At 42.3% G+C, this 18,862-nt stretch overlaps 1 protein-coding gene across 1 annotated transcript in view; it reads left to right on the forward strand.

The window, feature by feature from the left end:
- HSPA9 (heat shock protein family A (Hsp70) member 9) overlaps positions 1-18,862 on the forward strand; it is a 206,252-nt gene that overhangs the window by 124,817 nt on the left and 62,573 nt on the right. Inside the window, exon 10 of the mRNA XM_075209728.1 lies at positions 3,031-3,240. Within this exon, the coding sequence (XP_075065829.1) occupies positions 3,031-3,240 (210 nt within the window). The remainder of the gene's footprint in view (positions 1-3,030; positions 3,241-18,862) is intronic.

An 18,862-nucleotide genomic window follows, 5' to 3' on the forward strand; every position in this document is an offset into this window, starting at 1 on the left:
TGCAATGCCTTTTCTAGAATGATTGAGCACCTTGCTATAAAGCAAAAGTGATAACTGAGTGGCTTAGGGATCAAAACCGACCTATTGGCCAGGAAACTCACCAGACCTTAATCCCATTGAGAACTTGTGGACAAACAAAAAACTACAAATTCTGAGAAACTCCAAGCATTGATTAAGCAAGAATGGGCGGCCATCAGTCAGTATGTGGCCCAGAAGTTGAATGCCAGGGCGAATTGCAGAGGTCTTCAAAAAGAAGGGTCAACACTGGAAATATTGACTCTTTGCATATACTTAATGTATTTGTGAATAAAAACCTTTAACACTTATGTAATGCTTGTGATTTTACTTCAGTATACCCTAGCAACAACTGACAAATAGGTCTAAAAATCACTGAAGCAGCAAACTTTGTGAAAACGAATACTTGTCATTCTTAACTTTTGGCCATGACTTTGTATATATTATATAAATAAAACAAAAGGCATTTTAATGCGATATGCTTATTTAAACGGGATCAGTGAATTTAATTCAATACATTTCTTCATGTTTCTCCAGCACAGTGTCTTAGTGGTTAGCACTTCTGCTTCACAGCGCTGGGGTCATGAGTTCAATTCCCAACCATGGCCTTATCTGTGTGGAATTTATATGTTCTCCCCGTGTTTCCGTGGGTTTCCTGCGTGTGCTCTGGTTTCCTCCCACACTTCAAAAATATACTAGTAGGTTAACTGGCTGATATCAAATTGACCCTAGTCTCTGTCTGTGTGTAGGTAATTTAGACTGTAAGCTCCAATGGGACAGGGAATGATTTGAGTTCTCTGTACAGCGCTGCATAAATTAGTGGCGCTATATAAATAGCAGATGATGGTCTGTGTCTATAAATATTTTTATGTCCTTTTGAAGATTTGTTTCTTAAAATGAGAAACAGACTGTACTTAATGATGTTTCTCAAGTGTTTATATATGCGTTCTTTTAGTGGACATGTAGGTTTTTTTTACCAACATAATATAGCCTGCATTTGCACTCTAAAAGTTAAATGATATTAAAAGAATTGCAGGTAATAAACTGATTCATTTTATAGGTGTATGTACAGCACCTTTTGAGACCTAAATCTTTTTGCTCAGGTTGATACTACATCCACCATTTAAGCCCTTGAAGTCCATGTGTTTAAAACATTTCTCCTCTTTTCCTTCCTTCCTTCCTACAGCTTGCTTGATCTCGGAATTTAGGGCCTTGTCTTGCACATCCCCTTTCCCGTTCTACTGGGATAGGGTGGTTATCAGGATGAAACCTTTGTTCCAGCTGAAGGTTGTTTCCAGGTTCCATCTGAAACAGTAATTTGTGGTTTCAGCTTTCATCAATATCTGTTTGAGGCAGGGGATAGCTCGTATTTAGGGACTGGACCCAGTTTGATTGAGGACCAAGGAGGAGTGCTGTTTGGATGAGCTCTTTATTTTGTATGGTGTGCAGACGAGGCTGTCATGCCTCTAAACAGTCTACCTTAAGATGATAGTGGGTCAGCCTGGGTTCTGGTTGTATTGAACGTTCTGTGGGTACCTTCTGGGCGTGGTGTAGCTGGGTGCTTCCGCTGAACAGCTGTGCTGGGCAGCCACGTGATCATCAGTGCACACTTTTATGAAACTATAGGTTTGAGACTTTTGCCTCCAGACATGCTTCTTTTGGTCGTCAAGATTCAGCACACTGTTTAGGAGTGTATTCTCCCTTAGGGACTGCTTTGGGACATCCCCATTGTAATCCATTGTCTCCCATAGTATATTATATAAAATGAGTTAAATCTTTTTTTTTTCTCCAAATTAATTGGGACACTGGATGTCCTCCCTGTGTGGCTCCTTTTGTTCAGTTTTTCTGTTCATGTTTGGGTTTAGGTTGTGTGAAGGAGAGAGAGCGAGAGATCTATATCCCTCCACTTGTTAGGCTGCTTTCGGGGCTTTAATTCTACTGATGTATGATTAGCCAGTAGCAGTATAGAGGGGGGGGGGAGTGACTTGTCCATTGAAGAATTATTTAAAGTACCAGATCTCCTCACCCATATCTATACCCCATGATACTCCATTGTCCCGCATGGATTGGGGGAAAAAGAATATAACGTACAATTTTATTATTTATTTATTTTTAAATTCACATTTGTTTTGAAACTGTTTCTACTTCAGTACATGGTCTACTGTGGAAGGCTTTTAGATTACGTAGCTCTATTTATCTCTGGATCAGTGATTTGACTTATCTTTAACTCCTGAGAGTTGAGGTAGGACAATCTTTTTTTACCATTGACGCTCCTGCTACTTATCCTTGGTTTGTGCTGCAAGCAAGGTATTGTAGATATTGCAAGTTTTGTCTCTTTAGGTAATTTGATGTTATGGTAGTCTTTTGGGTTTTTCTCTGTAGATGTGTGTTATGCTATTCACATTCTGGTGTGGATTTCCTGTCTTTTCTTTACTCCATTGCTCTCAAAGTAGAGGATGAATAATGGTAGCTAAAATACAAATATGCTAGTAGTCTAGCATCTGGTGCTTCAAGCATTCGGTAACCCTCTGTGCTCTCCAATATAATAAACACTCTTGTGGCGAGCTGCCTTGTCTACTTTCACTATAACCTTGTGCCATAGTTGGAGTCTTGAGCCTCTAGGTCACTCTGTGGTTCCAGTCTGTCATTGATACTCCCTTCAGTACTGTTGGACATCCCTACCATGTCCTCCTTAGAGAGGCCTATACTCACCCTTCCACTGCTGGCTTGCCATGGGTGAGACCAAAATTCCAGGGTATAACATAATGCTACCCATAGTTTGCCCATTTTTGGTCTTTTACTGCTGCAGCAGTAATGGCACGGTGCTTAAAATAACAGGAAAAACCCAAGGAACTTTGTAAATTATCCCATACCAGACTAACTGTCATTCTTCCCAGTAGTGAATGAGACAGATACCACAGTTGAACTAATGAACATTTACACACCTTTAGGGAGAGGATTTTACATTATGTGGTGAAAGCTATCTTATGTTTTTTTGTTTATTTTTTTTTTCAGACTGATATAAATTTGCCATACCTTACCATGGATGCCTCTGGGCCTAAACATTTGAATATTAAGTTTACTCGTTCTCAGTTTGAGGGGATTGTGGCTGAACTAATTAAAAGGACTATTTCACCAAGCCAAAAAGCAATGCAAGATGCTGAAGTTGGTAAGAGTGATATTGGAGAAGTTCTCCTTGTTGGTGGAATGACAAGAATGCCAAAGGTAAAATTTATTCTTTCCATGTATAAACTATGTATCTGTGTGTACCTATAATATATAGAAAAATATGGATACACCGATCAGCCACAACATTAAAACCATGGCAATGTTTATTATCTTGTTACAATAGCACCAGTCAGGAGCTTGGATATGTTGGGCAGAAAGTGAATAGTCCATTTTGAAGTTGATGTGTTGGCAGTAGGGGAAAAATGGGCAAGCATAAGGATCTGTGTGACTTTTACAAGGGCCAAATTGTGATGGCTAGATGACTGGGTCTGAGCATCTACAAACTGGCAGGACTTTTGTTTTCTTGGTTTGCTGTGGTTAGTACCTATGGCCCAAGGAAAGACAATTAGTGACCAGGGTCATGTGCACCATGGCTCATTGATGCGCCTGGGGAGCGAAGGCTAGCCTGTCTGGTCCAATCCCACAGAAGAGCTACTGTAGCACAAATTGCTGAAAAAGTTAATGCTGGCAATGATAGAAAGGTGTTGTAAGACACAGTGCATCGTAGCTTGCTGCAGAACAGTCAGTGCCCATGCTGAACCCTGTCCACCACCAAAAGCGCCTTGAATGGGCATTTAAGAACTGGAACATGGAGCAATGGAAAAAGTTGGCCTGGTATACCCGGGGAAGAGATGGCTCCAGGATGCACTGTGGGAAGAAGGCAAGCTAACATAGTAACATAGTTGATGAAGTTGAAAAAAGACACCAGTTCATCAAGTTCAACCTATTTGGATCTCCTGCGATCTCTCACTTGAAATTGATCCAAAGTAAGCAACCACCAATCTGTTTCAATTGTGAAAATCTCCCTAGACCCAATATTGCAGTCATATTTTTACCCTATATCCACTACTATCCTTCATTTTAATTAACGGTCGTATCCCTGGATACACTTTTCCGCTAAAAAATTGCCAACCGGGGGCGTGGCCTGGTGGAGCATGGAGTAGTCGTGTGTGCCGGAGCTCCCCATTCTAAATACCTGTTTTAACATCCTGAAAAGCTCCTTGGTGTACCTGACCTGTCCGGTGCTGTGTCTCGAGTCACTCTGCTTTCTCTGATCTGGGTGAAGGATGCAGCAGTGAGTTAGTGAGGCTGTCCGTATGTCCGGAGCAGTATAGAGACGGAGAGCGCGGTGGTCAAAGGGAGCGGAGTCCTATCCCTGCCAGGGTCCGTTTCTTCAGTGCCGGAAAGAGTGTGTGGCAACCCGCTTTTCGGAGCGGTTACTGGAGACGAGATGAACGGGCATCTGGAGGCTCATAAACATAAATATAAGTATTCCCGCCACAGTGCAGGGTGCGGCGCCATCTTGGAGGGGTACGTGTGCAGAGTGCAGGCTTGTGTGTAGTTCCCTGCTGCTGTAGATGCGACTGCTTTGGGTCTGCTGAATGCTGGAACCTGCCTGTGATAATAAAGCCAGGAATACATACCTGGTGAAGTGGAAAAGAAGTGGGTCACTGGATCCTGTGTGGGATCTCCCACGCTGAGCTGTTTATCTGCAGTACATGTAGTCCATCTGAGTCAACATTGCAGAGGCCATATCTCTTTTTGAGATCTCTTGAGCCTGGACACAAATTCAGCTAAGGCCTGGGTGATTTGCCTTTGATCGGTACAATTAACCAATATACAACCTTATATTACACTGTCTGTTATATACATAAGGAGTGTAAATATGGGTAAACACTCTACAAATGTTTCTGCAGCGAGCAGACTGGAGAAGTATGCATGTTCCAACCCTGCTACAGCTTCGGGAGGAGCTCCTGCGTCTGAGCTGCATATAACCCAGTCTTCCAAAGATGCAGACTCGCCTGCTGATTCTACTCTTCAGGAAGTCTTGAAAGCCATCACTGCCTCTGAGAAGAAGGTAATGAATAAAATTGGACAGGTACAGGTTGATTTGTCATTGATGCGGCAGGATTTTCAGAAAATTCGGGAGCGTGTGTCGGAGACAAGAGGCCCGCATCTCCATATTAGAGGATACTACAGTTCCTTTGCCACAGAAAGTTGCTGGTCTGGAAGCTCAGATGGTGTCAGTTAAACAGAAGATGTCAGATATGGAGGGTCACCTCAGGCGCAGTAATATTCGGCTGGTGGGTCTCCCTGAGAAGGCGGAGGGGAATGCTCCGGAGACATTCTTGGAGAATTGGATGATCCAGATGTTCGGCAGAGAGGAGTTCACGGCCCAGTTTGCGGTGGAGAGGGCGCATCGAATCCCGACTCAGAGGCCGCCTCCTGATGCGCAGCCACGCATATTTATTGCTAAATTGTTACACTATAAGGATCGGGATGCTATTCTGCGCTTGGTTCGGACCAAGGGCCCCCTATTGTATCAAAACCAAAGAGTGGCTGTATTTCCTGACTTTTCAGTGGATGTACAAAAGAGCAGAGCTCAGTTAATACAGGTGAAGCGCCGCCTTCGTGAGATGCAGTTGCCGTATGCTGTGCTTTTCCTGGCTAGATTGCGTGTGGTTGCAGATGGGACCACTCATTTCTTTGGATCACCGTCAGAGGCGACTAATTGGTTCGATAGGAGAGCTCCTGGAGGTCCTCATCCGGATTGAAGATACCTTTGGTGATGTATTGATCTCCTGGACTGAAGTGATGCTGTTAGAAATTGTATGCCTCAGATAGTTAAAATGTGTGAGATACGCTCCGTGAACTGAGATGATGTTATAAAAGACTGTGTGACTTTGATAGTTACAATGTTTGAAATCTGCTCCGTTAAAGTATATCACTTGATATATGTTTATATATAACTGAAATGCTGTGATTAATATTGTAGATATTTGGTTGCTTATGATAATGTTAGTTATAAGGTGATATTATTTGAAACTGCTGGATCTTATAGTTGGTGCTTATGGATGGGTTGGGTATGGAGGGTTAGAGGAGCACTAGAGGTGAATTTGTGGGCTGGGGAGCTTCCCTTGCTTAAAGGGTCGCGGTCTCCCTCTCCTTTTTTCGGTGCATACGGATATTTCCATAAGTGCGTGGAGATAGGTGTGTGCGCTGTTTAAGGGGATGTGGGATAGTTCTAAGGGGATCCAGGTATGTCTAAGTTGGGGGTGGATATACGGGGTGGGGGGTTGTTTGAATAGGGGTAGGGAGGCGTAGGTTTTTTTAATGCAGTGACAGGTGTGGTACTTTATCTTTATGCAAATACTTTTGGATGATAAGATTGACTATTTAGGTATATGCTAATGTGGTTGACTGGTGGCTAGGTGTCTGCCTGGGCTGGAGGGGATTGACGTCTATGTGGAAATGTCCCATGTGTATTCCCTTGTGTTATGGCGACTGGGAAGATGAATAGGGGGTCTATTAAAATCCTGAATTGGAATGTTCGTGGTCTAAATGATAAAGTTAAATGATCCTTGGTCATATCCCAATTGAAAAAGTATGAGGCAGATGTTATATGTTTAACTGAAACCCATTTAGTGGGAGGTAAAGTGTTGGCCCTTAAGAAACCGTGGGTTGGGTGGGCATATCATGCTACTCATACGGGTCATTGTAGAGGGGTATCTCTCCTTATACGTAAGAAAGTAAATTTTATTTTGGAAATGGTGGAGACGGACTCATTAGGTAGATATGTTTTTGTGAGAGGCATTTCTGATTCTAAGCGTATAAATCTACTGTCAGTTTATTTTCCCCCCCCCACCTTATTGTGGTGAGGTCCTAAAAAAGTGCAGTGATTTTATTTCTCTCTCTCCTGATACTCCAGTGATTTGCTGTGGGGATTTCAATAATGTGATGGATTCTAATGTTGATAGGTTGAGGGAGGTGGGAGATACTACACATGCCAAAAAATCGAAGTTTGCTGATTTGGTGGAAGAGATGGCTTTGGTGGATGTGTGGCGTCTGAGGCATCCGGCAGAGGTCTGTTTCTCCTGCTATTCCACTTCATATAATGCTTTTTCCCGAATTGATTTAGGACTTGTATCAAAGGAGTTACTGCCGGCTGTCTCTGATGTTGCGTATTTACCAAGGGGGATTTCAGACCACTCTCCATTGGTATTAACAATTAGACTTAATGTATCTCGTGGTCAAGCATTTTGGAGGCTTAACCCATTTTGGTTGACATTATTGCAGGATGGAAATACTTAGAGTCCCAATGCGAGGAGTACTTTGTTACCAATGTGGACACGGCAGCGTCCCCTCTCGTCTGGGATTCATTTAAGGCTTTTTTTAAGAGGCTCCTTAATTAGAAGTATTAACTGTTTCAAAAGAGAGTCTAGGTTGAGAGGTGATAGATTGGAAAAAGAGGTTGTGCGGTTGGAGGAGGCGTATCTCTTCTCGTGTGGCTTCTGATAGGATGGCTTGGTTAGCGGTACAGAGAGACTGGTCGGATTACTTGCTAGATAAATCAAGGCGTAAGTTGCTATTTGCTAAGCATAATCAATACTTTGAAGCGGATAAGTGTGGTAGGTTTTTAGCTTATTTAGCTAGGTCAGAAAGGGCGGCGGCTGTAGTGGCGGGGATTACAGATGCTTTGGGTATTGTGCATACCTTGACTGAAGAGATCAGTGATGTTTTTTATGTGTATTTCAAAGATGCTTATGCGTCAAGAGCTGAGTACTCAGACTTTGATTTGGACACGTATTTAGCGGCTGTTTCCTTACCTAAATTGAGCGCAGATGGCAGAGACAGTTTGGAAGTGTCAATTACTGATGAGGAGATTGTAGCGGCGATATCCTCGTTTCCAAATAGCAGGGCTCCGGGCATAGATGGGATACCCATAGAGCTGTATAAGAAGCATCTGGGGTTCTTTGTGCCGCGTTTGAAAGACGTGTTTACAAGCTTTAGATAGCAGGGGGGGGTGTCTCCGTCTATGTCTGAAGCCCTTATAGTCCTTATACCTAAAACAGGAAAGGATCCCTTGTTTCCAGAGTCATACAGACCGATATAGTTACTGGCAACGGATATTAAGATTCTGGCAAAAATTTTGGCTACACATTTAAACCGGGTGATTAGTGAGAGAGTGCATCCTGACCAAACTGGTTTTATGCCGGGAAAATCTACGGCTATAAATCTGCGTAGGCTTTTTTGTCATCTGCAGTTGCCCCACCCTGCGGAGGAGGAGGCGGTGGTGGTGTCCTTAGATGCTGCTAGGGCCTGTGACTCTGTGGAGTGGAGGTACTTGTGGGCGGTGCTGTTAAAATTTGGGTTTGAAATGGTTTTTATTCAGTGGGTAAGACTGTTATACTCTTGTCCTACAGCTAGAGTCTGTGTAAATGGCTTCGTGTCTCGTCAGTTTGTTATGGGCCGAGGTACCAGACAGGAGTGTCCTCTGTCCCCCACTCTGTTTGCTCTGGCCATAGAACCGTTGGCATGTGTGATTAGAATGCAGTCGGACATTACTGGATTAAAGATGGGCTGCAGGATGGACAAGATTGCCCTTTATGCAGATGATATGCTGCTTTTTTTGTCATATCCTGATAAGTCGTTGCCAATATTACTCCGTGTGGTCTCTGTGTTCGGAAGGTACTCGGGCTTTTGGTTAACTGGGATAAATCCAGTGTAACTCCGATTAAGGGTACTTGCCCTTCGGGTCAGGTTTTGCAGACTCCTCTTAAATGGACCCCGGTATTTAAATATCTCGGTATCTGGATTTCTAGTGATATGGGTCAATATATCCAGCGTAATGTCCAGCCTCAGATTGATTATCTTAAGAGCCGGATTGGGGTATGGAAGCAGCTGCCATTGTCGGTCACAGGTAGAATTAATCTGGTCAAAATGATAATCCAACCAAAGTTTTTGTATGTTTTGCAGCAGTCGTCGGTATATATCCCCCATAGCACATTTCGCTACATTGAACGTCTCATGGCTTCTTTGGTGTGGGCAGGCAAGAGAGCAAGAGTTAAGCTTACTACTTTGTATCGTTCTCGAGGGTCGGGGGGTTTGGCTTTGCCGAATCTACGGCTTTATTATTTTGCCTCCCAGTTGACGCATGTTGAGGTATGGTTCCGGTCGCGGTTGGGCGTAGATTTGCATGATTTTTTGGTCTCTGAGACAGGATCTAGTCATACACGTGTACAGTTTCTTCTGGCTGGAAGAAAGGCCGTAAGGGACCCCCCTTTGTTAATACAGGCCATGAAGGTTTGGCGATTGTCATCCCAGATTGGAGGTGGATTGGATTTAGACCCGTGCACTCCACTCTGGGATAATTTGGATTTTGGAGAACTGACTAGGAAGGAGGGAGCTGGAGCCTGGCGAGTCTACAATATAATACATATTGGACAACTGTATGAGAATGGGATATTATATTCATTTGAGCAACTTCAGAGACTATATGATCTACCTAGGGGTTACTTTTATAGATATTTGCAGTTAAGACATGCTCTGGCCTTGCAGTTTCGGGGAGCTGCCCCGGACTTTAGTGCAGTTTCCTTAAGGGTGCAACTGTCAAGGTTGGGCCAAAGAAGGCAAATTTCATTTTTGTATCCACTATTAGTGGAAGGATCTGGTGAAGGGGGTTTGCCGGAGCTGCGATGCAGGTGGGAGGGTGATCTGGGGCGTCTTAGTGACAAGGCATGGAATATAGTGATATGTAGCCCGAAAGAGGTCACTGCATCAGTCAGATTTCGCCAGGTTCAGTTTTTTCTGTTGCACAGAGCATATCTCACCCCTCTTCGGCTCTCTAAATTTAGTGGGGGGCAGAGGGTGCTGTGTCCCAAGTGTAGGAGTGAGAAAGGGGACTTTTGGCATATGCTCTGGGAGTGTCCATTGGTCTCATCCTTTTGGGGAGAGGTGGAGGATTGTATTAAAAGTTTGGAGGTGGGAGTGGTGGCCTTAACTCCAAAACTTTGTATATTCGGTTTAGGCCTGAACAAAAAAACACGTAAACTTATTAGACTGCTTATCAACACGCTACTTATGTTGGCAAAGGTGGTGATAGCTAGGAAATGGGATGGCACCTGAAGGTCCAACCTTGAGTAGCTGGATTGACCTTATTAACGATAGTCGGCCATGAAAGGTTCATGTACACCAGCAGGAACCTTGTGAATAAATATGAAAGAATATGGTACAGGTGGAGGATATCCCCACATGTTACGGAAGGGTTGAGGGAGGTAGAGCTCTCCTAATGTAATGCTCGGGGCAGACATCCAGCCGCCTATTATTGAGTTATTTAGGTCAACGATTATAATCTGTACTATCAAAACTGTATTATTATTATTTCATTGCATCTTGAAATTGTGGAAGATGTGCATACATTGGCTTGAAAATCTGAATGTCAAAGTTTTTTCTTTTATGATCCTAATGTGTGTGAATACCTTGTAATACCTGTAACACTGTGTGGGTTATAGTTGGGGATTAAGCCTAATGTTATGTTATGCTTGTTTGATGTTTAAATGTAAAGAAAAGGAAAAAATGCAATTAAATTTTACCTGATTTAAAAAAAAAATATTTGTCTAACCCTTTCTTAATCATATCTTACCATATCTTGACTGCCTTTACTGTTATGAACCCCTTTCTTTGCTGATTGTGAAATTTCCTTTCCTCTAACCTAGGAGGTGACCGCGTGTCCTGTGTATAGTCCTTGGGGTAAAAAGTTCCCATGAAAGTTCTCTGTATTGACCCTTAATGTATTTGTACATAGTAATCATATCTCCTTTTAGACACCTCTTTTCTAAAGTAAACATGCCTAAACTGGCAAACCTTTCCTCATAACTTAATGACTCCATACTCTTTATCAATTTTGTCACCCTTCTCTGAACCCTTTCCAGTTCCAAATTATCTTTTTTTTTTTTTTTCTTCAAAAATTTTTTATTGAGGTAAAAAGAAAATATGTCAAGTACAATTAAATGCATTATAAAGTACAAGTATGTATTCACAATTTTTTTTTTTTTTTTTTTTAACATTCCAATGTGCAATCACAATTACATGTCATTCCATTCCAAAAATCCCCCTTTCCACAGGACTTAACTGTCATTAGATATAGATATATTGATTGGGGGGTCTGCAGAGACCATTCTCAACTCATACCATTGAGTGTTGTGGAAACTATTCCAGAGTTGTGTTCGTATAGCGTGAGGTAAAAGGTCTATAAAACTCTCCCATGTGTTAAAAAATTGTTTTACTCTAGACTCTTTTTGCAAGGAAGTCTCTATCCAATCCATTCTAAATATATGATAGAGTTTTTCTCTAAAAAGAGAGAACACAGGAGGAGAATTCTGGGCCCAGACCTGCAGTATGCTTTTTCTAGCCGCAGCTGAAATTGCTAATAATAAAATTTTGCATCCCCTGCTAACTTTGCAGCTACTTGGAAGTATTCCAAATATCGCCCATTCCGGAGATAGGGGTGCATAGTTCACCAAATGTGTATTAGAGAACCTCCAAATCTGAGTCCAGAATCTTTTAATTGGGGGACATTCCCAGAAGCAATGTGTCAGATCCGCTCTTGGAGATCCACATTTCGGACAACAATGAGATTCCGATAGTCCTATCTGAAACCTACGAGATGGAGATAGATACGCTCTATGAAAAATGTTAAGAAACATTTCTGTATAGGTCATGGCCGGTAAAATTTTAATGGAGTTGGCAAGTGCTTTAAGGAGAACTTCTGGAGTCAGATGAGGGAACCGTTCCTGCCATAATGAAAGACCAGTTTTAGAGTGATTATAATCAAATTGATCCCGTATCAAGGAGTAGTGTTGCGATATGGCCTGATGAGTTAAGGGAGGCTTTGAAAGCATAACATCCAAGGGGTTATCCCAATCCGAGGGAGGAATTTTCCGCAAAACTGTACTAATGTAATGTTGGCATTGGAATACAGCTAGATGGTAGGGAGCCAGCTGCGGATAAGTTGAGCTAATTTGGGCATAAGTCATTGGTTTACGTGTGTTTATATTGATTAATTGTCTTATTTTAGTAATTCCCAACTTTGCCCAATCAGTAAATGGGAAGGAGGCTGAGCCATTCTGAAAATTCGGGTTCTTTAACAGGGGGAGATGCACCGAAGTATAGGGACTTAAGTGATTTATATGACAGAGTTTGTGCCAGAGTTTGCGTGTGGTATATAAGAGTGGATTATGTATAGTCTGAGTTGGTAATTCTTGTTCATGTAAGTGGATAAAGGCCAATAAGTTAAGATTAGGTATAAAACTCTGGTCCAGTGTAGTGTTAGTATAGATGTCTGTCTTATGCAACCAGTCTCTAAGGTGCCGTAATTGAGCCGCTTGATTATATCTGGTGATATTTGGCAGATTCAGCCCCCCTTTATCTTTGGACTGCTGTAACTTGATCAGCCCAATACGCGGTTTTTTGGAGTTCCAAATGAAACGTCTAAAGTCTGCATCCAATCTAATTGCATCTGATCTTGTCAATAGTAGTGGTAAGACTTGTAGAGGATACAACAATTTAGGAAATATGATCATTTTAATTATATTTATCCTACCTCCATAAGAGAGGCGTAAGTGTTTCCAGTTATTCATCTCATGTTCCACCGCACTTATCGCTTTAGAGATGTTGAGGTCATATAAAGAGTGGATATTTTTTGGTAGTCGGATGCCCAGGTATGACATGGTCGATCCTGCCCAAGTAATAGGAATATCCCTTGCCCAGGCTGGGGTTATGACATCTTTACCTAGGTACATAGCGGTGGACTTCTCAAAGTTGACAGAGAAGCCTGAGACAGATCCAAACTCAACCACTCTATTCATCAGAGGTTTAAGTGAGGTTTCTGGATTAGATATATATATCATTACGTCGTCCGCAAAAGCTGTAATTTTGATTTCCTGATCCCCAATTTTAATCCCCTCCAATTGTCTCCAGTTTTGCAAGACCCTAAGCATGGGATCCAGTACTAAATTAAATAGAAGTGGGGAGAGTGGACAACCTTGTCTGGTCCCTCTAGACATTTCCAGGGGAGAACCTGTGATTCCATTGACCAATAAGGATGTCTTAGGGGAGGTGTAAAGAAAAGTAATCACAGCCCTAAAATCCGTGTCGAAACGCCTATATGAAAGGATTTCATTCAAAAATGGCCATGCGACAGAGTCAAAAGCCTTTTGGGCATCCAAACTAAGGAGCATGTTAGAGGTGGTTCCCAAATTTGAGGCCACAATTGCTGAGATAGCAGTTCTAATACCCTTAACCGAATGTCGTCCTGCCACAAATCCCAACTGGTGGGGTGTTAACAGCCCAGGAAGAATATTTTGTAAGCGGTCTGCCATGATTTTTGCTAGAAGTTTGTAATCTGTGTTCAAAAGAGTAATAGGACGATAAGACCCCTCCAATGTAGGGTCCTTACCTGGTTTAGGGATAAGAACTGTATGGGCCAAATTAAATGAAGGGTAGGTTGGGCGCTCTCTATGAATTTTTGAGAACAAGTCTGCTAGGACATGGGCCAAGTCTCCCTCTAAGATTTTATAATATTCTGCCGTAAGGCCATCTGGGCCTGGTGTTTTATTGAGTTTCAAGTGCTTAATTGCCAATTCTACATCTCGGGATGTAATGTCCTGCGCCAGAGATTCCCTCTGGTCTGGTGTTAGTGAAGGTAACTTGGCCTCTGTCAAAAGTTTGGACATTAGCTGAGGATTTGGCGCAGAGCCTTTATATAAAGCTGAATAATAAATTTGAAAGGCTTCCAATATCTCTTCCGATTTAGTAAGAAGCTTAGAAGAATTGGGGACTTTAAGGGCAACTATGTGACTTTTGCGTTTCTGGGGTTTGGTTATGTTTGCAAGCAATTTGCCGGCTTTATTTCCCCATCTGAAAAATTTATTTTTTGAAAACTCAATTTGTTGCTTTGCTTGAGCCGTCAAAAAGCTTTCTAGGATTTGCCTCGCCTCACAATAAGCCGTCCATGTCATATCAGATTGATCGGAAGTATATCTAGTATAAGCCTCGGTCGATAGTTTGTGTAAGTTGTCATAGACCTCTCTCATCTTTCTGCGATGTCTAGACACATATGCAATTATATGGCCCCGCATTACCGCTTTTGAGGCATCCCAAAAAAGAATTTTATCATCCCATTGGTCAATGTTATCATCTAAATACTCCGCCCATCTGTGTCTTAAAAATTGTTGAAAGTGATCTGAGTTATATAGATAAGACGGAAATCTCCAATGTCTAGGTCTCCTTCTCAAGCTTGGATTTTGAATAGTAAGAGAAACCATGGCATGATCTGAGATAACTATATCAGCAATGTCTGCTTTACGAACCCATGGCATTAAAGTGTCAGTGACTAAAATATAATCTATTCGTGAAAAGGATCTGTGTACACCAGAATGGAAAGAGTATGATCTGTCTGTTGGGTTTAAAAGGCGCCACGGATCAACCATGCCACACCTGGACACCAAACCAAAGAAACCCTCAGAATCCCTTGGGTTAGTTGTGGAAGGTGCATTTGACCTATCGTGTTTTGGATCAATGACAGAATTGAAGTCACCTGCAATCACGAGATTAGGGGTATCACGTTGTAAAATAAGCTGAATCAGAGAGTGGTAGAAATCACGTTGTGATCCATTAGGGGCATAAATGTTCAGAAGAGTAAATTTCTCATCGTTAATTTGTAAATGAATTAATAAATATCTGCCCTCGGGATCTATGAGAGTATCTAAAACTGTGTATTGAAGATGCCTAGCGATTATTATGGCTACTCCTCTGGTTTTTGTTTTATATGAGGCTGAGATGCAATCTCCAATCCACCCAGCTCGCAAAGCCGAACTATCAGACTTCCTCCAATGTGTCTCCTGCAAAAATGCTATGTCAATATGAGCTCGCTTAAGGTGGGTAAGGACTTTTCTGCGTTTAATGGGAGAGTTTAGACCACCCACATTCCAGGACGACAAGTTAAGGGTCTGTGGAGTGTCAGACCACTGAGAACCTGACTGTGCAGATTGCATCTTTAACCTATCCCCACACAGGGGAGATCAATTAGACCAAAGGTGTGTAGAAGGAGATTATAAAAAAACTCCTCCAAAACCATCAAAAAGGAAGTCTGACCTAAGTAATAAGTTCCCCTATCCCATACCTGCAGGGTGGGACATTGTGTGTTTAAAAAAATTGTGAAAGTTAAAAGCAAATTACATAATGCATTACATTTTTTGTACCTCAAACCTTTTCTAATCATTTTCCTAACCAAATTCTGTGTATGATCTCTGGAGATAATGCCAGAGATCACAGAATCTACAACCATAAACATTTGTAACATTTGTAACATAACTAAGTCTATACTTATATTCATATATTGAGAATTCACGAATCAATAATAAACAGATATTATATAGTCATCATGTATATTAGTAGCCATTTTACATTTTTTTGATTGACTGCAGAGCATCATACCTTTCAAGTTGGTGCCCTAGGGAGTGAGCTAGCACTAGTTGGTGACCCTGAATGTGAAGTCAACACCTGAAAGTGTTTTTTAGCTGTCTCCGGATTTTCAAAGATTAGTGTTCGACCATTCTCCACCACTCTAAGCTTAGCTGGGTAAATGAGGGCAAAGCTTTTATTGTTGCCAGCCAGGAACTTGCAAACCGGCGCAAATTCCTTCCTTTTTTGTGACAACATAGCCGAATAATCCTGAAATATCAGTATTCTATTGCCCTCAATCTCCAATTGCTTTTTTCGCCTAAATGCTATCAAAATTTTTTCCTTGTCAGTAAAGTCTAAGAATCTAGCTAAGACAGGTCGTGGTCTAGCAGAATTTCCCTCTTTGATTGGGCCTAGACGGTGAGCTCTTTCTATATGTAAGTTGTCTATTTCATCGTGCAAATTTAGGGCAACTATTAGGTCCTGTCTAAGATATGAGAATAAATCACGTCCTTTTACAGACTCTGGGATACCAATAAACCTGAGATTATTCCTTCGGCTACGGTTTTCCAGGTCATCCATTTTTTCCTGCATTTGTGACCATTTACGCAAATCTTGTTCAGCCCCATTTTGTAAGGATAGAACGTTATCCTCCACGTCGCTGGTACGTTGTTCCAGCGTATTTATTCTGGTTGTATTTTCTGCTATTTTGGCGACAGCTGCATCAAAAGTGTCCTGAATAGCTCCAAACTTTTTGTCTATGATGGGAAGGAGGATATCTAGAATGGTTTGGGCCGTATCTGAACTTGTAGTAGTTGCAGGTCTAGTAAGAGGAGTTTGGTCCCCCTCCTCCATCTCCCCCGCAGAGAGGGGCGAGGAAGGAGAGGAAGCACCCCTACCCACTCCAGGTTTGTTTCTGCCCGCCTTAACCTGGTCTGGCTTACTATTTGCACGTTTGGATGTATTTTTACTACAATACTTCTCCATATCCTAGCCAACCAGGTATTAATGCAAGACACCAATCCAAAGGTCTGTTAAGAATTAATATATAAGGATTTCAACAACACGTGACTGTAGTTATATTGTGAACTCTCTTCTCTTACATTGAATTGATCACATACTAAAGAGAAAAAATGTTAGAAAATAGATACCAAAGTTATTTTCTAATCTTAATTATCTATCCCAACAGCGTCAAAATGATATCAAAGTTTAAAAGAATCTATTTCGAATTATCAATTTGTACACTTATATTACGAATTCAAAACTACTAAGGAATATAAGGTATTGAACAACATAACATATATGGTTATACGTATCCAACTGCAGGAACGCTTCAGTGTTTGTCTCTGCTTTGTAGGCCCACTTGTGTGGCCGGACTCCGGGGAGAAAAGGATAGGAGGAATTCTTCTGCACTCAGCTTTTCAGTTAAAACGAATCGTGTGTCCACTCCAACTCTCAAATGGAGTGTATTCCGTTTCTTTCAAGATTGAAGCCGTCGATGGAAATGAGTTGCTTGAAGAGATTTGTTAAAATGCGGTCATCCAGGTGTACCACCCTCCGGAGGTCCTTATATTTGGTTTTCAGTCAGTCATCTGAGCAGGATGAGTGTCCAAGGATCTAAGATAGCGACAGTCCACTACTCAAGATAGCAAGAGGCAATAGTGTGAATAAGGTCCGATGCAATGGAGTAGAATTTTTAAGCTGTGGCGCGACCATACAGCCAATTGCGAATCACAAGTCCCAGTAGCACCGCTGGAGGGTCTGGAGCAAGGAAGGAACCCAGCGAATCCAAATGCAATGAGTCCACAGGCAGCACCAGATATCAGCCGTTCAATTAGGTTGCGAGTCAGAATAGATAGGCGAGATAGATTTCAAGGGTCTATGTAGATGTCAGACAGGCTCAGATCTTAATAAGGGCTCCTGACGTTGGGATGCAATGGGTTAACTTTATCCCAGTTTTAATACAGTATTTTATAGTATCTTGTTTGCCCAAAGCGATATCCAGGTTACCCCCTTTAATTTTTTAAACACATGTAGTTCCAGCAGCTGTGTTTTTTTTTTTTTTTTTTCCCTTTGGGATTGTGCATAGATTCAATAGGCACAAATTGTATTGTGGTGTATTGCACACTAGATGGCCGCAGTGATTATTTAGGTGCTGTTGGCATGCTGCCAAGGTAACGTAGAGACAGAAACAGCAGACTTTTTTAAGATAAACTAACTTCCATTAGTTACTTGTTAGTGTGAGTTAGAATCTCTCATCGCAGCCTCAAACATGCAGGCATCGCTGTAATGACTGACACTTCTCTCTGCCCTATTGGGAGCTTTTAATGTGCTGATATCTGTTGTGGTGCTCTGCAGTCAGATTGCCTCTAATTCTGTGACCTGAGTCACTCCCCCGTTCTGCATCTGGATGTGGATGGAAGCAGTCTCAACGAGGCTTTAACAGCCACTATATACTATGTGCTTCACTAGCCTTCAGGAATGTCTTCAGCGGCAGTATGGTTGAATGAATAAACCAACTGCCTCTCTGAGCAATAGAGATTGCTGCCGGGGAGCCTGTTATTATCGGAGGGATGTTTTCTCCTACCTCCGCTGTGTAGTGAAGTGTGACTCCACCCCTCTCCACTTCACAACATGTTCCAGCAGGCACCACGAGAGTCCACTCGCCGGAAGAGAAGGGCGCGATGGCGTCCAAGGACTTCCGGTCCCGCAGCACCAAGTTTCCCCAATCCTCAGGGACAACAAGAACACCCAGGAAAAAGGTCCCAATCGTCTGGGCAATGTAAGTAAGTAGCGAGACACCCGCCTCACGGTCGTCCGATTGCAGCTGTCAGATTTTTAAGATAGCAGCGCTTCTCAAACTGCCAGGGCTGTGGGGAGGGCTCCAGGCTGTTGGATATGCCAGCAGTAACTCTCAGGGGGAAAGTAGAGCGCTTCAGGATAATTTTATTTGGGTGTGGGTCGCCAGTAATTGGTATTTTTATGCTTTTGGCACGGAGCTCCAGGCAAATGCGACCGTCTTAGATGGCTACCTGGCCCCGCCCCCCAAATTATCTTTTTTATAGAGTGGTGCCCAGGACTGTACTGCATATTCAAGAGGAGGTCTTACCAACGATTTATACAGTGGCACAATTACACTGTCTTCCCTTGCATCTAGGGCGGAGGCAGTGTGATGGTTTGGTCAATGTTCTGCTGGGAAACCTTGGGTCCTGGCATTCATGTGGATGTTGCTTTTACACGTACCATCTACCCAAACTTTGTTGCAGACCAAGTCATGACAACGGTATTCTCTGATGGCAGTGACCTCTTTCGACAGCAGAACGTGTCTTGCCACACTGTAACAATTGTTAAAAAATGGTTTGAGGAAGATAGCAAA

The sequence above is a fragment of the Mixophyes fleayi genome, chromosome 4, assembly GCF_038048845.1.
Source record: "Mixophyes fleayi isolate aMixFle1 chromosome 4, aMixFle1.hap1, whole genome shotgun sequence".
Lineage (NCBI taxonomy): Eukaryota > Metazoa > Chordata > Amphibia > Anura > Limnodynastidae > Mixophyes > Mixophyes fleayi.